Genomic DNA, 18,247 nt, shown 5'->3' with positions numbered 1-18,247 from the left:
TCTACCACCACCACCCGGGATTTCACGCGTTCTTCACTCACATCCACCCCCGTTAGGCGTTGGGGTTTTTTTTTTTTTTGGTTTGTTTGATTTTTATTTTTAGCGATGCGTTTTTCCCCCCGGGCTTTTACTATCGGGAGATTATCCGTTTGAAATATTTGCGATTGCACCGTGCTCCCATAAATCTTTTCCCCGAGCAGCGCTTAAAATGATGGCAATAAACGTTCTTTGGTGGGTTTTTATTTTATTTTGCATCTACATAAATGATCTCTTGAGAAAAAAAACAGATTTCGCTACTAATTTATGTTTAAGCTTAACTCATTTTTCTGTTCAATGATACACTAATCACTTCACGCTTTATTATGTATTATGTTTTAAACGTTCTTGTCAACTTATTTTTGCCAATATGTATCATAATTTTTTTTTCAGTCCATTTTCTTTATGAGAATGATCAGTTTATAGTCTCAACAAAAATTATGATCTGTTCTGATTTACGGGGAACGCTATCATTGATCGCAGACGATTTAATGATCTTCCAGTTTTCCCGTTTGATTTAGAACTCCTAAAAATGTCATTAAAAGGCAATATATTACAGACTTATTGTTTTTTATGATTCAATCAATTAAAGGATTCTGAAATATTTGTGAAACTGTAATATGTTGAAAATATTAGGATATAAATTAAATCATTAGTTTTATTATTCAGGAGGGACGGCTGTAATTTAAATCATATCCACCCCACAAAGTAGCACAACAACGGATACGAAAGATCAATGGTATTATCTTTAAAAAGAAAATTATTGGTCAACAAACAGAAATAATAAAAATGAATTAAACAAAAATGTTTCTCCAACGGTTTTCCAACGGAACGTTCAACCACGGTTCCACCACAGTTGATTCGCCAGTACGCAGCTAACATAATCCGCAACACACAAAGTGCGCAGCCACGTGCGTCGCGAGAGAGTTTTCCACCGATTGCCCATTTTTCCATATCCAGTCCCCGCGGGTGAAAGAAAACTCACGCACACGCACACTGCCCAGTTGTCCCGTGTCATCTCATCGTGACTGTACACACAAGCCAGTCTGCCAGCCGTCCAAGCAACCGAGCGAGTCTAAGCTAAACAGAAGGAATAAATGTAGCATTAGGATTTGTTCGTGCAGCGGTGTTTATCGTGCTGAAATGTAGTGAGCATGTGAGTAAAGCCCGGAAACACGCCAGGATACATCTAATCGAGTGATACAAAACATTTCAAGTTGGATAAAGTCGAACCGATTCGACAAGGGGTGAGGGGCGTTTGTGTGCTTCTTTGTTAGTGGGTTGGAGGAAAAAAAGGAAAGACGGTGAAAAGCTAAAAAGTTAACAGGGAGCTGCTGTGCTATTGTCTGTTCTTTATGTGAAAAATTGTGCGTCCTGCGAGTGGTGGGTGGCCATTTTTACTGTGTAAGTGTTTTCTTCCCCCCAGTGCACTCTGTATTTTTTCTCTTTCCTTTGTGCTTCATGTGAAGGATGATAAAGTTGCATTACCGCGTAATCCAGAGCTTACTATGTTGTATCGTAGTATCCGCGTACGGCGGGCGCAGCAAAGCCACCACCACACCAACACAAACCAAGCGGCTCGATTGACCTACGTAGTCGTAGTAGTGTTGGTATTTGTTTGCTCAAAGTGTGTATCAAAGTGTGTATTGGCACTCTCTGTACAGGGCGCATCCGTTTAAACATAAAGCATAGAATGCTCTCCCGAACCGCGCACAGTCGCGAGGCAGCATCAAAGGGGGAGTAGTGTGCCGACAAATGCAACGTCTTATCGATGATGCAAGCCGTACCGTATTCTTCGTGGGTGAGCAATGCTATTAATGCTCTTCGCTATACGAGGAATGCAGTAAAACGGTGCGTTTTTGAGGGCCCCTGGTGAAGAAATGTGAAATGAGTGTTTTGACATCGGGAAATCAGGTGGGAATGTGATTAATGGTTGTTTTTAATGTGTGTGTGTGTTTCTTTTTATGGACGATAGCTTAGAAGCATTATCGACCTCACACGGGTTCTTATTTCATAATGCACTGTTGACTAATACAGACAATGTTCTTTCACAACTAAAACTGACAGTAAATGTGGTCTAAATTTGATTTAGGACAAAGGTAAATTCTTCTTAATTTGTGTGACTAGATTGCTTCACCAAACACAATATAGTTCGGTACTTCAAGGTGGCTTATTAGAGGTTCAATCCAACCAAGATTATATCCCATGACGGTCATGTTGTTGTACCACTTAACTTAACGCTAGACGACGGAGACTATCCTATAATTGTAAATACACTGATTTACAAGTTAAATTACAATCTGAGGTTGATAAAAAAAACACCATAAAGAACAGAAACCAAAAAGGATAATACTGAATCGGAGGTTATCAGTAATCTAACTATACAATTTTTCCTATTTTTTTACATTAATATATATCCAAATTCAATTCTCAGTTGATAACCGTGGAGATATTTTGTTGGGGTCATTTGATCAAAATGTGTTTCTTTATTATTTTAAACCAAATAAAACTATATAACTTCAATGGATTTACTAGAAACCACACCCATTAAACAACAAATATAATGCTTCCCGTTACAAAATGCAATATTGTCCACTGTCGATCGTATACGATCACACATTGATGATCATCAAAACGGTACGATAAGTACATTATTTTCGAAAAAGCCGCCAATTTCGCTGGCGGTTGATTGACGCGGTTGATTGACGCGCTTGTTGCCGAAACGCCACCCTGTCTAACGGGCTGTGTGCCTGCTAACTGGTGTCGATTTTATTCTGCCTAAAACTTATTTTCGAGAATAGAGAGAATACCAACAAGTGGTTGCATGCCGTCTACTGTTTGCACAGCCCGATGTGATAGTTTCGCTACCCGCATTTCGACCACCGAATTTCGTCTGTAGAAGTCGGATCTGCCGCTATCTTGTAACATGTCATGCAGCTCCGCACGAAAGTTGTTTAAACTATTTCCGATGCCGGAAAACAGTTCCGGGAAGATAATGTTTCCCGAACACGGACAGTTTTGCTATTTGGCAAACATAGCGCACATGTCAATCGACACTCACGTATCACCTAGTTTATTTTGAGCTTGCAGGCTTCCATCAGACGCTTAAATCATGTTTATTTGTTTTGCTACCTAAAAATTTGTTTTGTTGGTTTGTGATAAAGTCTGCTTTTACTTTGCCGGTGAGTGCGGCGGTACACATTAACGATGAAGACTTTGCCGTCTGACATGCGGCAAACATACGGCGATAGGACATAATACATTGTTAAATGTTCATAAGAAGCAGATAAATACAGCTGTGAGGTAAAGCAAATAGAAGAAAAACGACAACCATGCACGACAGGGGCAAGTATTTATCGTTATAATTTATTAAAAAATGGTTTTGATGATCAACATGGTAGCATGGTAACTTTGATACCTTCTATTGGATGCGTTATGTTTCATCCCTTTGTTATGCAAATTTTTCAATTCAATTCCACGAAAGCATTAGCCATGATTAAAAACCAAATATCATAATAAATAGTGCCTTAGCTTTTTTAGCATAATAATAACTAAATTTGGTTTTAAAATTTCCTCCTAGCACTTCTTAATGGTAAATTATAAATTATAAATTATAAATGCTTCTACACTTAAAATCACTTCTAAATGCAGTAAAACGCATTTTTGTATCGAAAATAATTTATTTGTGAAACGGAAAACAAATTCAACCTAACGCTCGCAGCCAACAGCTGCCACAGTTGAACTCACCCTGTTCCCATAACACACGATTCATAAAACGAGTGGCTGCGTACTGCCGTGACAACAATTTTTGACACATCTATTGAATAATTTCGTGTCCCTGCGTGCTTCCCGGCAATCTCGGTCACGACAATGACCAAATGAAATTATCTTAATAGATCTAATGTGAAAATAAACAATTCTATCACGATAGTATTTTAACATCCACCGGTAATTTCAACCCCCTTGTGTCACATCCAACGCAAACAGCTGTACAAACCTTGACCAAAAACATAAAACAGCCATCCTGTTTGCTGGTGCAGCTGTGTTGGTGAGTTCGGTCCCATTCGTCTGTGTTGTGTGTACCACCAGCAGAAGCAGCAGCAGCACAAGCAGCACCAGTAGCATAGCAGAAGCATAACTTTCTCGTCCTTTACACCGTCAATGACACACAAAAGCGTGCAGAGACACAAAGTGCAACATTTTTAAAGGGGGGCACAGCAGGGCAGTGAGTGTGCGTTGTGTGGTGTGGTGCGGCAGATGCTTCTAGTGGGTGTGCTGCTGCTTTGTGTGGTTGTGGCTGAGCGTTTGTGCAGAAAAAAGAAAACGTCTTAACCACCAAACGTGTTGTAAGTGCAAATCAAAAGCCAAGTGAAAAGTGTGTATGTTTATGTGTGTGTGTGTGCGTGTGTTTGTATCGGGGAGAAAATCTCACACGCACTCGATAATTGTCGTGGGTTGACTTCGCTTGTTTTCTTTCCATTCCAATTCGATACGGTACGGTGAGAGGGTGTGTTTCGTTCGTTCAGCTGCCTCGGTTCAGTAGCATAGACCACGCAGCATTACCACCAATACCAACGGGAATACATCAAGGAGATTGTTCTCCGCTGCCTTCCTTGCTTCTTCCTTCACTCCGAAGAACCTCAACTCCAAGACACAAACAAACAAATTACGGCTTCTGGGGGTCTGTGCATTTCTTCCACCAATTTGGCTCACGGTAAAGCGCATCCAGTGTGCACATGTGCAAGTATTTATTGTGTGTGTGTGTGTGTAAGTTTATGTAAGTGTGTATAAGGAGCAAACGAGCGGAAAAGAAAAGAAAGACAAAAGTTATACCCAACTTATGCTTTCTTGAGTGCTCTCCTCTTTCTCCACTGCTTCCGAACGTTCCCATCGTAATTTCCAGCTCCGCCGTCGCCGCGTTATTGGCTAAACACACATATCCGTCGTCGTGAGGAGGGGCAGAAACGACACAACCAGCCAGCCAGCCAGCCAGCCAACATAATCCACTCCCGGCACGGACCACGAACACCACCGATTCTTTTGTGTGCCGGTGGCAGTGCTTGGTGTTGCTTGCCTGTGTGACGTGCGTGCGCGACTGTGCACTGTGCAGTTTATGCTGCCCCGCCGAAGCCTTACTACACACCCAAACGCTGGGGGTGCTTAAAGTCATAAAAAAATTGGAAACAAAATATAAAAGTCAGCTTCTTCCTCCCTTCTTTTCCAGCGCGTGTGCTCTCCTCTCTTGTTCCGTCGTGTTGTACACGCAACCGTCGCCGCTCTACCACGCGGCGTAACTTTTCCAGCCAAACCAGCAGTGCAATGAAGTGGTAGTTCCGTTCGGGTTTTAATGGAGTGTTAGAAGGAGTATTTATTGAGCGGATACAGTGCTCCGTCCCCCCCGGGAAAGTTCTTAAATTCCAGCGTTTTTTTTTTTGAAAAAAAAGGGAAGCCGCTCAGTATGTGTTAAAAGTGACCAGAGCAACAACGGTTGCCAAGCAAAGCAGGCCCGCTGCCGAAACTGTTGATATCATCATCAATCGTGAAGATCGAATTTCGTGCGTTCCTTTTTCCGATACCGGCCGCATTGAGTGCGCGTGAAAGTAGTGGCGTGGAACGCTATTTCCACCTTCTCTCCCTCTCTCCTTTTCAAAGTGTATATGTGTGTGTGTGTGTGTGTGTGCGTTTTACGGCGTGCAACCATTAAAAGCATAAATTCTAATCGACCCCAAAAACCCCCCAAGTGGCGCAGTTCAATTCTGCCCGTAGCCCGTGCTTCGTGTTAAAACCTGAAAAGTTAAAACCATTCAACCTAGCCCCTGTGTGTATGTGTGAGTGTGTTTGTGATTGCGTGTGGAAATAAATTTCCCTTTACCGCCGTGCGGGAGGGTACACACACACACATAGTGTGCCTCGATACGCTCGTAGGCCGGCAGCGGTCCATTAGAAAAGTGCGGTGCGCGCCCATTTCCCACACGGACGCCGACCGGCGCGGGTCCGGGGGCCGTCGAAATTATGTTAAAAGTGATTTACATCCTCACGATTGCCGGTTGTTTACACACGCCAGTGACTTTCGGTCGCGAACAGCAGCAGCAGTACCAGCAGCAGCAGCAGCAGCAGCAGCACCAGCAAAACCAACCGAACCATTACACCTCGGACACCTCCAATGGGTAAGTGAAGCGCTGGCGGGCGTTTATGGGCATAGATTTTAAATACGAAATTAAACACATACACACCACTGGCTGGTCCTTCATCCCATACCCACTGGGACTGGGAGGAAGGGGGTAGAAAGCCGAAATATATAAATCGCTGCGGACTAACTCGACCAAACGGCAACCGGCAGCACGGTCCCTTTTCGGCATGGAGATTAGTTTTATGGCTTTTGCAGGATTTTTACTTCCTTTTTCGAATGGTTTTATATTATTCCGCTCACGGTTACGATTATTGCCCGGTACATTGCACGCCCCAATATTGACCACGTCCATTCCTGCCTGTGTGGAGAGTGACTCAAGAAGTGGTAAAAACGCAAAAAACCAGTCTGGAAGAACGCCCAAAAACCCGCCGACCGTACTGACCTAAAGCCGGTCGACGTCGTCATCGTGGTGGCGGTCGTTGTCGCGCACAGCTTCCACCCGCGCAGCCTCGGATAACTAACCCAATGACCTCGGTTGGCAGTGCGCTACCGGAAGTCGAATTCGGTCGAAATAACCCCCCCCCTCCCCCCCCCCTCTCCCTCTTCTTGGTGGAATGCGACCATTTGCTCGACTTCCGACCACGGTTGTACGGCGGGCGACGATTTGTTATGGAATGCCAAATTTGTTGGCCCTAATCCAATATCCATCCAAGAATAATGCTTCCCAGCGCAGAGAGAGAGAGATACAGGGCCCTGGAAGGGGGAGGATATTAAACTTTTCCTCCCTCGGTTCGATTTGCTGGTATTATATAGAGGTGGACGTGGTGGTGGTGGTGGTGGGAAGATGGGTGGGTATTGTGCAGCCCAATTCAAGATAGAGATAGGGACAGACATTAGGACGCCAGTGGAGCTTTGCTTTCGAGCGATACGGGAGCCTGTTTTCCTTTCGCTGGGAAAGCAAACATTCCGCACCACAACGTCGAACGCTCCCGTGGACGGTTGCTTCCAATACGCACTTGGAGATAATTTATGTCAAGCGATTTAATATGTAGATGAGGTTTTGGTCTTAAAGGGAGTGTGAGATTGAATTAGAAGAGTGCAAAAAAAAACCCCCCGTATCCTCCTCCCCCGGAACAACAAGCTCTAAATGCCCACACACCGCAGAGAGCGAGGAACTGGGGTCATCTGCAGCCTGCTTGCTTGGCGGGAAGCTTAGAAACCGTGTGGGGAATTGAAAATTAACTTCCCGCAAAACTCTCCCAACGATCCTATTTTTCCAGTCTGGTTCCATCGGGGGTTTGTCCTTTTAATAAATGCAAATATTTGTCGCCCCAACCAGCCACCGCCCCTCTCCAGCAAAGGGTTTTGGGGTTGACAGCAACCCTTTTGAACGCCGTTGACTTTAAATGATCTCTCCAACAAGAACAAAAGTCACAGCTTTTTTTATTCTAGTCGTTTTCCTCATCTTCTGCTTGTCCTTCGTGTGCGTGTCCCCGCTCGGAAAAAACGGAAAGACACAACACGTACGCACCACACCTCACCCACAGTTCGATTTTATCCCGCACCACGGATATGCTGGACACGAACATTAATAATCCTTGTTTATGTTTCGGATGCCAACGCACTCGCACTCTCCATCCTTCTCGGGCACACTGAAACGCTCCGGATGGCGACGATAGTCCCGTCCCACCACACATACACACACGGAGAAACCGGATATACAAGATTAAGCCATTAGAATAACTAAACAGTAGAAGCCTAACGAGAAACCGAGCAGCAGCAGCAGACCTTCCCGAAATCTGTCCAGCAGGCTGTGGTGGAGCAGCTTCTTCTTCCGAAGAATCGGGTCGGAAGATGCGTGACAAACGCTCCCAGAGAAAGGGACAGGAGGACAACAGCAGGATGGCAAATGGATTTGTGTTTATCGTCAAGCTCGTTTGCTTCCGGGTTCCGGATTCCCTCGGAAGAGAGAGAGAGAGAGGGAGAAAGTGGGTAAAGGGGGTGCAGAACAAGGATGAATTATTAATACATGCAATCAATAATAACGACATAAAGTCTGCCGTTGTTGATGAACCGTTATTTGATCGCCGTTCGTTCGCTTGTCCCCTCCCTCTGTCCCTAGTGCGTATGTGTGTGTGTGTGTGTGTTTTCATATTTATCCTCACATTTGGTTGTCGGACTATTTGAACTTTCGTATAGCTGCTACTGCTACGCTTACGGAGCTGATTTGAGTGGCCATATTGAACCATTTTCCGGTCATAAAACTTGACAGAAGAAACCATTCTCGTTACTACTGCAGTGCAATAAATATTTCATTCGGTAAGAGAGTTGCAGATAAGGTTATACACCGTTATCACTAGATTAGGAGGTTCCTTGTGGTGGATAGGAGGCACTTAAATCACTTGGAAGAAAGGAAGTAATCAGGAAATTTATATAACAATTGGATAAAATAATAAATATGTAACAACTCTTCAAGATGATCGTCTGTTCAGGATAACAGGAGCATCCTTCCCTCCATTTTTGTTGTTTCAATCTCGGCTCTTAACTGCCAAGAGACCTCTATGGGAGGCTATCTATGAATTATTGATTTTGCTATAATAAAGTAATCATCCGGTGTGTACGTGAGTACGTTAGTGAAGCCATGGGTAAATCACAATGCTCTGGGAAAGGCTTAAGCTTGGTTGCTTATTTAAGCACTACTAAAATACTAAAACTTTAGCTCATTGGTTGAGTTGATAGTTGGACATGATTTTAGCCGAACGTATCACATACTAATATGTGACCTTAAAGTAGATGTCGAAGCGACTTTTAGTAAACAGATATATTCTCTTTTTGGGTCCTGTTTCGATTTGATTTAGATTTGAAAAATTGCTATTTATTGCAGTTCTAGTTACCTCAACTCAAATGTTTGCAGATATTCGGTTGATATCATCTATTCCAGGATGTTTCAAGTCATCTTCAAGAAATCGTCGACTTTGTCGAGAATATTACATTTTTAAAGTTTCCTGATAGATCAAATTATCTATCTAACTTCATGGCACATGTATGCACGCCTTGGATTTAATAGATTCCATGTTATTACTTTACAAAGTGTAAAATATCACTTCACTCCCAGGGAAAAAACCCCCAAAAAAACCTGCCATGTTGCTCATATTTTACAATGTTTACTTTAAACATAAAACAAAGCCAAAAGAATGCCTTGAGCAGATGACAAAATCACCACCAGGCGCTAGCTTAAAATAACCACAGTTTTGTATCTAAAATAATGCCCCCCACCAAACGAAATGGACCTATTTCTTTCTCCCCGCCCCAACGGGAAGTAATGTGGCGACACGGCCACAATCAAACAGCCATCCATCAGTCAATCATTCTGCTTTACGACATCGTCCTATCCATACTGTCTTTGGCCATTTCCTGCTCCATAACAACGAAATTTACTACCTCCCCTGGCCCACACCCGAATTCATCACGCTCTCCCCCTCCAGGGTTCAGCGTATTGCGCCACACTCCCCAACGTGCCCGGGCGAGTGGACATGAATTTGTCATCTTAGTTTTTAATGAGCAACCGCCACTGCAGTCCAGTAATGTTCTGCTGCTTCATCTCCTCTTCCTAGCCCTCCTCATGGCATGGAAAGCGACCACGGATGACAAAACATTTACGATGCCCACTGATCTAGATCCGAGCGAGATGCATTTGTTTACACTAGAGCGCGGTGCACGAAGGACCTCCGAACCTCGCTCGGGCGATATTCGAGACGCAAGACGAGAGAAACGGACACTGGATAATTAATGTGATGAAAACGGCCACCACGAATCGAGGGGGAACGTTGGTGGTGTTGTGTCAGGCGACACGACTTCTCAATCATTCAGAAGCTCTCCGTTAGCGAATTGGTCGTCCGGGTCGTTTCCCTCTCCCCCGTTTCCACACTGTTTCATTTGCCATTCCATTTTACGGACCCGTGTGCACCGGAAACCGTTCCAGGCGACACTTCGCTTGGTGTGTCATTTGGAGCGCTTGGGACGTAAATTTACAACCACCATACGGGCCCCGCCACGGACGACCGTTTCCCGGGGCCGAAAGACCCCCCAAAGTGGTCGTAGTGGCAGTGCAGAGACATTCTCTACCCGACTAGTATTCGGTCCTGTCTGCCAGCTGCGAGATTGATTGTTCTCTAGGAGATTGCAAGAACGGACGACAGGCTTTTAGTACCCGCGCCCGAAACAAAAAACAACCATACATTAAACCTTAGAAAGCTTTTTTCATTACATTTACTACACGCGCTCCTCTGCCCCTGGTGTTCGTGTTAGCGTGTTCTGTAGCGCTACCGGGGAGTACAGTAAGTTTATTGAATTTTGGCGTTCGTCCTAGCGGTTTGATTGCATATTTCATTAACTGTTAGCTCATTACCGAATTGTGTTAAGTGTTGTTGAATTAAAGATGGCCCCCGGCCTTTTCACACCGAACCGATTTGCATGCAGGGAAAATTCTATTCTATATTCCATAATAAATTCAGGAACTACTTTTCAGGGAAGGAACCACATTTTCAGGCACTATTTTCATTACGTTGAGTAGTGACTTCAATTATTTATTTAGTCCTCAATAATAACGATTAAATGCGCGATTGAAACGTTCCATTTCCATTTCAATTTGAGCCTCATATGACCTTATTAGGAGTACCAACAAGTTCGTAACGTTTTGAAGTCAGATGTAGCAAGATGATTATTAATATATGATTTTTATAAGATCTAAAAATGGCAAATTTTGCAATTTGCCTCCGAAAAGCCTATATATTTTAGTGGATGTTTATAATAGCTATGCTCTAGCTCCGGGGTCTCCAAACTTTTCAGTTTGCGGGCCGCATTACTTCACAATCAACCTTGTTGAGGGCCATTTTGACGCTACCTTTAAAATGAGTGGAAGTTAAAATCTCGTTTTAATAAGAAAATACTAATGAAATATATCAAATTTCTGCAGCTTTCTTTTATTGAATCTTGATTTTCATCTTTCAGAAATTAAGAAAATAATCAGTTAGAAAAGAAAGCTATTTAATTTAACCTTAACCCAGTCCTCGCAGGCCGCATTAAGGGCTCTTGAGGGCAGCATACGGCCTGCGGGCCGTAGTTTGGAGACCCTTGCTCAAGCTGAAGGAGCTTGTTAAAATTTGCTTGTACAGGTTAAAAATTGTTAATTTTGAAGCAGAAAATGAAAAGGATGACTTTCAGCATGGACATCTTGAATAGGGAGTTCCATGAAAAGATCCTACTTCATGAAACATATCAAGAACACGGAAAGACACTTTGAGTATATCAGAAAGTCATAACCCTTCGATAAAAAGCAATGGCAATGGACCGAAATGTGGATCCCATTTAAAGTGAAACCGAGAGACAACGAACGCCGTTTATTCACTTGTAAGCACAACTGGTCAAAGTTCAGAACTTTAGACTAATATTTTTGAAACCATGAATAAATAACCAATTTTCAACAAAAAAAAGTCAAACTTCGATTAAAAAAACTGGAAGTACTTACTTATCTTAACTGTACTTATAGGTACACCTAATAGAAAGTCGCTTTGTTGTTCTGGGAGCCTAATACAAGAAATTGTATTGATTTTTTCCACTATTAAATTAAACCTTTCATGCACCAAAACCCATCCCATCGTCCCCAACTCAATATCAATTATCTCTCATCGAGCATAAAAAGAGCATCAATCCTTGATGACCTCACCGGCTGATGACGACTGTAAACGGTTCCAGAAAGTAAACATGCAATTAAACTCCATCGTACAAGCAAAAGCACCCCCTCGGAAGAAACCCCCTTCATGAACTATACAGAACGTTTGCCACCGTTGTTTGTTCACTACTCATATTTCTTGTTCCGTCGAGCAAAGAAGACTCCGATACAAACGCTCCAAATGTACAGCGCACAACACACGGTATGCGGTATGCGTTTTGTTTGTCTTTGAAGCGTCAGTCAGTACGCTTCAGCAGAGGATCCATTCACGGGGAAAATCTCCGCGCGTCCACCAGCAGCAGCAGTACGTAAAGTGACGCAACCCGAGCCCGCTCGTGCTCTTGCCGAACGCGCGACTAAATAAAAGCCAGATGGTGGCGTAGTGCTCGACTTTTTAATAACGGGCCTTCTATCGCTTCTTTCCATCTAAAAAATAAAGGAAGGGAAGGTTACTTTACCGACTGCATACTTCTTTTCCTGTTTTACGAGGAGGGGGAAACCCCCAGCAAACCACCACCACAGTTCCATGGAAGGACGCACAATAGCCAAGAAGCAAGAAGGCTCATAAGCCATCAACGGCAGGCTTGAAAAGTGAATCACTTAAAATTCACATTTTCCTCAACACACATACACAAACACAAGCACCATTTTCTTTACTTCCTTCCAACACACCGGGAAGCCTACGCGAGCGTGTAAAGTTTCCACCGACGACGTCTTGGAATAAAAGTAGGGACGATAATTTCAGCATTTTGTTTGAACTTCTCTCCATTCCCGAGCCATTTCCTTCTTCCATAGTTCCGTGGGCTTCCCTAAAGTTCAAGCTAACTTTCCATCGCACCATCCATGTTTGTTTGCGCTTCTTTTCTAATTATTCACTCCCCTTCCCTCTCGCTCTCTCTCTACTTTTTCCAGGCTGACATTTACGCCGTCCGATACGGCCGGATACGCCCGCACGGCGACGACGGGGAATGGCAGCAGCAGCAACAGCTACTCTCCAAATGGCAAGTTTAAGCGGCGAAAGAAGACGGAAAAGCTGCACCAGCAGCAGCAGCAGCAGGATGCGCTCGAGGAGGACATGATCGAGCCGGGCGTGTGCCAGGTGTACACCGGCACCACCTGCGAGCAGTACCTCCGCAACCAGACCGTCTTCGTGACGCCCGACATCACGATGGAGATACTGGAGGAGCGACTAAAGTCGGCGTACGGCGTGATCCGCGAGTCGAAAGACATGAACGCCAACTGTCGCGTGTACGCACTGCCCAGCCTGTGCTACAGCATCCTGCCCGTCTGCCGGACGCCCGAGCTGACCAACCATCAGTACTTTGCGAACCGTGCGGCCGCCGAAGCGGCCCAACGGGCCGCCACCATCGGCCGGGGGAAGATGCGAGCGCACGAGAAGAAAAACAATCGCAAACAGCTGCTGGTGAAAGCGGCCCTTTCGACAGTCGCAACACCGTACGAAGAGCGCGGCAATGGGACACTCACCACCACGGAACGGCTGCGGGTGTACTTTAGCGGTGGCGTAACGCCCGTTCTCGGCGGGCGCTTTTTTGACGGTGAAATTGTGACGGAAAACTCGTTACCACCGCGGTACGATAATGCGCGCCGCGGTCGACGAGCTGCCGGCCATCAGCCGTACGTGCAGCCGGGCGAGGAAATAACCGTCCTATCGTACACCTCGTCCTCGTCGGGGCCGAAAAAATCCTACCCACCAACGCGGAACACGGAAAACCTGCGGCGCATCTGTCGCAACGACTGTGAGCTGCTGGAGAACGAGCTGTGCCAGAAGGAGTACGCTATTGCGAAGCGACATCCAACCATCGGGCAGAAGCTCCCACTGGAGGAGTGTGATGATCTACCGCTGCAGAAGAGCGTCGATGGGACGATCCTGAACGGCATCGGAGGGCTAGGAAGTTCGGGCGATATGGAGTGTATGCGGTTGGGGATTGATTTGGACATTAAACCGAACGATGATTGCTACTGGGAGAATGGCGCTAGCTATCGGGGCATCATGGACCGGACGAAGTCTTCGAAAATTTGTATGCGCTGGTCGAAGCTGATGCACACCATGTCGGAATTTCCGCATCTGGCCGGTCACAACTACTGCAGGTTGGGTTGCGATAAAGACACCAGTCTATTAAACACAATTTTTAAACTTTAATTCTTTTTTCACAGAAATCCACCTCACGCCGGTCCAATGGATGCACCCTGGTGCTACGTGGACATGCAAAAAACTATCGAGTACTGTGACATCCCAAAGTGCTCGGAGCGAATGTGGATGTACATCATCATCGGGTTCGTCGCCGTCATCTCGCCACTCTTCATCGGTATTGGCGTGTTTTGCTGCCGAAAGTATCGCAAACATGGCGTCTCGAACATCCAAAATGTAAGTTCTTGCATACTGCTTACCGGAAGAGAAGTTATTGAATCTTGAACTTCTCCACAGATCAATCTACCCAACGCGGACAAGAACATCTACGGTAACTCGCGGCTCAACTCTCCGATCGAGATGACCTCCCTTATTGCTAACCAGTCGTCCACGGGGGCCGCTAGTCGTAATGCCGAAAACGGTGGCATTCAGGGGTTAACGACGGGCCAGCCAGGGAATGGCCATAACCCGGGCCAATCGTCTCAGTCGCGTAACAACGGTATCTCGCGCGTCCCACAGTACACGCTGCAGGACGTACGGTTCGTGGAGGAGCTGGGCGAGGGTGCTTTCGGCAAGGTGTACAAAGGTGAGCTAACGCAGAAGAACGGCGAGCGGATCTTCGTTGCGGTGAAAGCACTAAAAGAGAATGCGAGTGCTAAAACGCAGGCAGACTTCAAGCGGGAGATAGAGCTAATATCGGACCTGAAGCATGACAACATCGTGTGCATTCTGGGGGTGGTGCTGAAGGAGGAACCACTCTGCATGCTGTTCGAGTACATGGCCCAGGGTGATCTGCACGAGTTCCTGATAGCCAACTCGCCGAACGAGGGGAAATCGCTCAGTCAGCTGCAGTTTCTACTGATAGCGCAGCAGATCTGCGACGGGATGGAGTATCTGGCTAGTCATCATTACGTGCATCGGGATCTGGCAGCCCGGAACTGTCTGGTGGGTGACAATTTGACGGTGAAAATCTCCGACTTTGGGTTGTCGCGTGACATCTACAGCTCGGATTACTATCGGTAAGTAGGTTCTTGGGAGAACTCGTATAGAAAACGTGTTTCTGACACAATTCCTGTCCTCTTTCTTGCAGTGTTCAGTCAAAGTCGCTTCTTCCCGTACGCTGGATGCCTTCGGAATCAATTCTGTACGGGAAGTTCACCACCGAGAGTGACGTTTGGTCGTTCGGTGTGGTGCTGTGGGAAATCTACAGCTACGGTCTGCAGCCGTACTACGGATACAGCAACCAGGAGGTTATCAATATGGTACGCGCCCGACAGCTGCTACCGTGTCCCGAGTCCTGCCCAAGTGCTGTCTACTCGCTGATGGTGGAGTGCTGGCACGAGCAAGCAGTACGACGACCCACGTTCCCAGAGATTGGCCATCGGCTGAAGATATGGTACCAAGCGCAGAAAAGAAGTAAGTGCTAATGCGTCTACATTCGACAACATCGACAAATTGAACATTTAATCACCCGCCTGTTCTTTCCAGGTGAACAAAACGAACAGGGAGGTTTCAACCGCAAGGGCTCGATGCTGAGCGTCAACACGAATCGCATGTCCTCGCAAGGCAACTTGAACATTGCCACCCCGTCCTCCTCATCCAGCCATCATTCGCTGAGCCGGGAGCGTAACGGAGACGGCCGCTCCGATCAGCAGCTGCAGATGCAACAACAACAGCAAGCACAACCACTGCTTGCCCAATCGCAGCAGCGCAAACATCATCATCATTCGTTGGAGCGCGAAAAAATCCTACGAACAAATCAATTGCAACATCAACAGCAGCAACAGCAACTCCAGCAGCAGCAACTTCAGCAAGCTGGACCACCTCATACGGTCACTTCCCGGCCGCATCATCAACATCACCAGCATCACCATTCGCTGGACCGTAGCAACAGTGCGGCGGCCGGCCGGCTGGACGAATCGAACGGCTCCGCTGGCGATCAGTTCGAGACGCAAAGCAACCGCAGCTTCTACCACAATGCGAGCGCGAGTCGAAGCAACAAGAGCATTCACTCGATGCAGGAACCGGGTCAGCACCATCACACCAGCAACCACCATGCCCATCCGCACCAGCAGCAGCACCATGGGCACCACGGTGGGCAGCAGCAGCCATCGATGGGACACCCGCAGGGATACAAAAACTTTAGCCTGCCGCGGAAAAGCATCGACAGCGGGCACGAGTACGGGCTGGACGGTGCGTCCGGTGCGGATCTGGCCAGTCTGGCTGCTGCCAGCTGCAGTCCCGGCTATCCGGCCGCCGGCAACCGGGCGGAGATGAAGGCACGCCCACCAAAGGACCCGCACCGGCATCACCACCATCATCACCACCACGGTTCGGGCCGGAGCAGCAGGAATCGGATCGATGCGGTTGCGGCCGTTGGCAGCTCGATCTCGTCGCTGCCCGGTAGCAGCGATCTAGCGTCCGAGCTAGACAGGCAGGCACAGCACATACCAAAGAACAGCACACAGTCACTGGTTGCCGGTCAGCAGCAACAGCAGCAGCCGATGGCTGGAGCAGCACAACCACCGATGCCACCGATCGGGCGCAAACCGAGCCACAGCGGAAGCATCCTCAGCGTGGCCAGCAGTACGAGCGAGCAGGCGTGCGGGATCAGTTCCTTTCAGCCCGGTTTCAGCTCACCCGCGCCGACAGTGACGGCGAACGGAGTCGTCACTGGTGTTGGTGACGCCCCAATGCTGCCACAGAGCGCTCTAATGCAGTCGTCTTACCACGAAGGCTAATGCGTTTCGTTTCATAAAAAGGCCGTTTTATCAACTAGAGTAGCGTAGATAAGGATAAACAGATACTCCCCACACCACATCTTCCCCAGTGAATATGTTCTACATGTCACCTCCTGTGTGGCATAGAGCAAGACCAGATCAGAGAGAGCGTTGGGAGTTGGCAATAGGCAGGCTCGGTTTCATTTCAATTCACACACATTGCAAAACCCGCTCAAAACCATAGCATCATCCTTCACTATGGATGGTGTGCCATGTTTCACGATCTCAAACATTGGACTGCTAGTGCGTTAGGAATTAGGCGTTAGGGAATGAGACACACCACGTGTTCGTTCATTTTCCATTCAAATCTCATTTCGTTTGTATGTGCCACACACCTTGGCAGGTTGTGCCGCTTGAGACGCTTGGAAGCTCGCACATCCGTGGCTGTTCCATAGAGTAGACATCGGTAGCTATTGCTACATCCCCACAACAAACAAATCTTTACCATTTCCCACTCTTTAGATCTGAGCATAGGTAAATTAATTCACTGTTTTAAGATACGGAAGCTCCAGAAGAGCGAATGTCAAAAGAAGAAAGAACCTCAAAACAGATACTAGCCCGCAGTTCTCTACTAGCTCATTTTTTCGACTAATTTATTATCATCTTAAGTTGTATTGTAAGCCACGAAAAGGGGAAGTAACTGAAACGACCGTCTACGTGTATCCGTGCACTCTACGCGGTGCATTTGGATGACATTTTTAAACCGCACCCAGCAGTTGGAGATTGATGCATTTTAAGTGAACTGCCAAACCACGCAGAATCACACCAGGCAGCAGCAGCAGCAGCAGCAGACTCAATTGAAGCCACAGTTTAAACCAAGTCATCGATAATTCCGTACCATCAGAGCCTGTGTGGTCTTATGTAGTCTGGTGGGGCACAAAAATGTGAAGAGTTACAGCCGCAGCACAGCAACAACCAACAAAACAAACAGAGAACTAAGAGACTATGCATCTGTTTCCGGGATGGCAGTATGCATTTTCCAAACGCTACACGCCGATGGGAAGGAAGGATGCATTAAAGAATAAATAATTTAAATATCATAGTAAGGCCAGATGTTTAATGTTTAAGAAGGATATTGAACGGAGAAGCGCACAACAAAAAGTGGAAAACGCTCCAAGGAATGGAAGGAACTGTTGTGGTCGCAGCAGGAACAGAAGGAATAGTCAGTCAGTCAGTCAGGTGCCGTTCAGGGCAACAACCCGCAAAGAACAACGTCGCATTAGCGGCATTTTTATGAAGTGAATGAAAACCAAAACCGTGTAATAATAATGTACTATTAGTAAGGATGATTCATTCTTTTTTTTTGCATGTGAGAAAATAAATTCAACAACGGCAACAAAACCAAAACAAGCTCACCCGAGAGGAATGATGCGGGAGCATTAGCCAGGATGAACGAATTTGTCGGAACAATAACACACCTG

At 46.3% G+C, this 18,247-nt stretch overlaps 1 protein-coding gene across 5 annotated transcripts; it reads left to right on the top strand.

Moving 5' to 3' along the window:
- The first annotated feature begins 982 nt into the window (after positions 1-982).
- On the top strand, positions 983-18,241 carry LOC121601462. Of its 5 annotated transcripts, none has more exons than XM_041930287.1 (7): positions 983-1,192; positions 5,481-6,203; positions 12,810-14,006; positions 14,073-14,283; positions 14,344-15,065; positions 15,137-15,462; positions 15,535-18,241. In XM_041930287.1, the coding sequence occupies exons 2-7, from the start codon at positions 6,049-6,051 to the stop codon at positions 16,785-16,787; spliced, it is 3,864 nt and encodes a 1,287-aa protein (XP_041786221.1). In that variant the 5' UTR covers positions 983-1,192; positions 5,481-6,048; the 3' UTR covers positions 16,788-18,241. The 5 variants fall into 5 exon arrangements, with proteins under 5 accessions (XP_041786221.1, XP_041786218.1, XP_041786220.1 ...); XM_041930284.1 differs by having other exon boundaries at positions 5,261-6,203; XM_041930286.1 differs by lacking the exon at positions 983-1,192 and adding an exon at positions 4,095-4,382.
- The last annotated feature ends 6 nt before the right edge of the window (positions 18,242-18,247 follow it).

This window comes from Anopheles merus, unplaced genomic scaffold (assembly GCF_017562075.2).
Source record: "Anopheles merus strain MAF unplaced genomic scaffold, AmerM5.1 LNR4000096, whole genome shotgun sequence".
Taxonomy (NCBI): Eukaryota; Metazoa; Arthropoda; class Insecta; order Diptera; family Culicidae; genus Anopheles; species Anopheles merus.
This window is presented reverse-complemented; position numbering and strand designations above follow the sequence as displayed.

Bases quoted from the DNA above. Each gene is read 5' to 3' on its own strand.
- LOC121601462 (XM_041930287.1), top strand. From the start codon at position 6,049: ATGTTAAAAGTGATTTACATCCTCACGATTGCCGGTTGTTTACACACG. The intron at 14,007-14,072 runs GTTGGGTTGCGA...CTTTTTTCACAG, and splicing joins GCCGGTCACAACTACTGCAG to AAATCCACCTCACGCCGGTC. The intron at 14,284-14,343 runs GTAAGTTCTTGC...ACTTCTCCACAG, and splicing joins GCGTCTCGAACATCCAAAAT to ATCAATCTACCCAACGCGGA.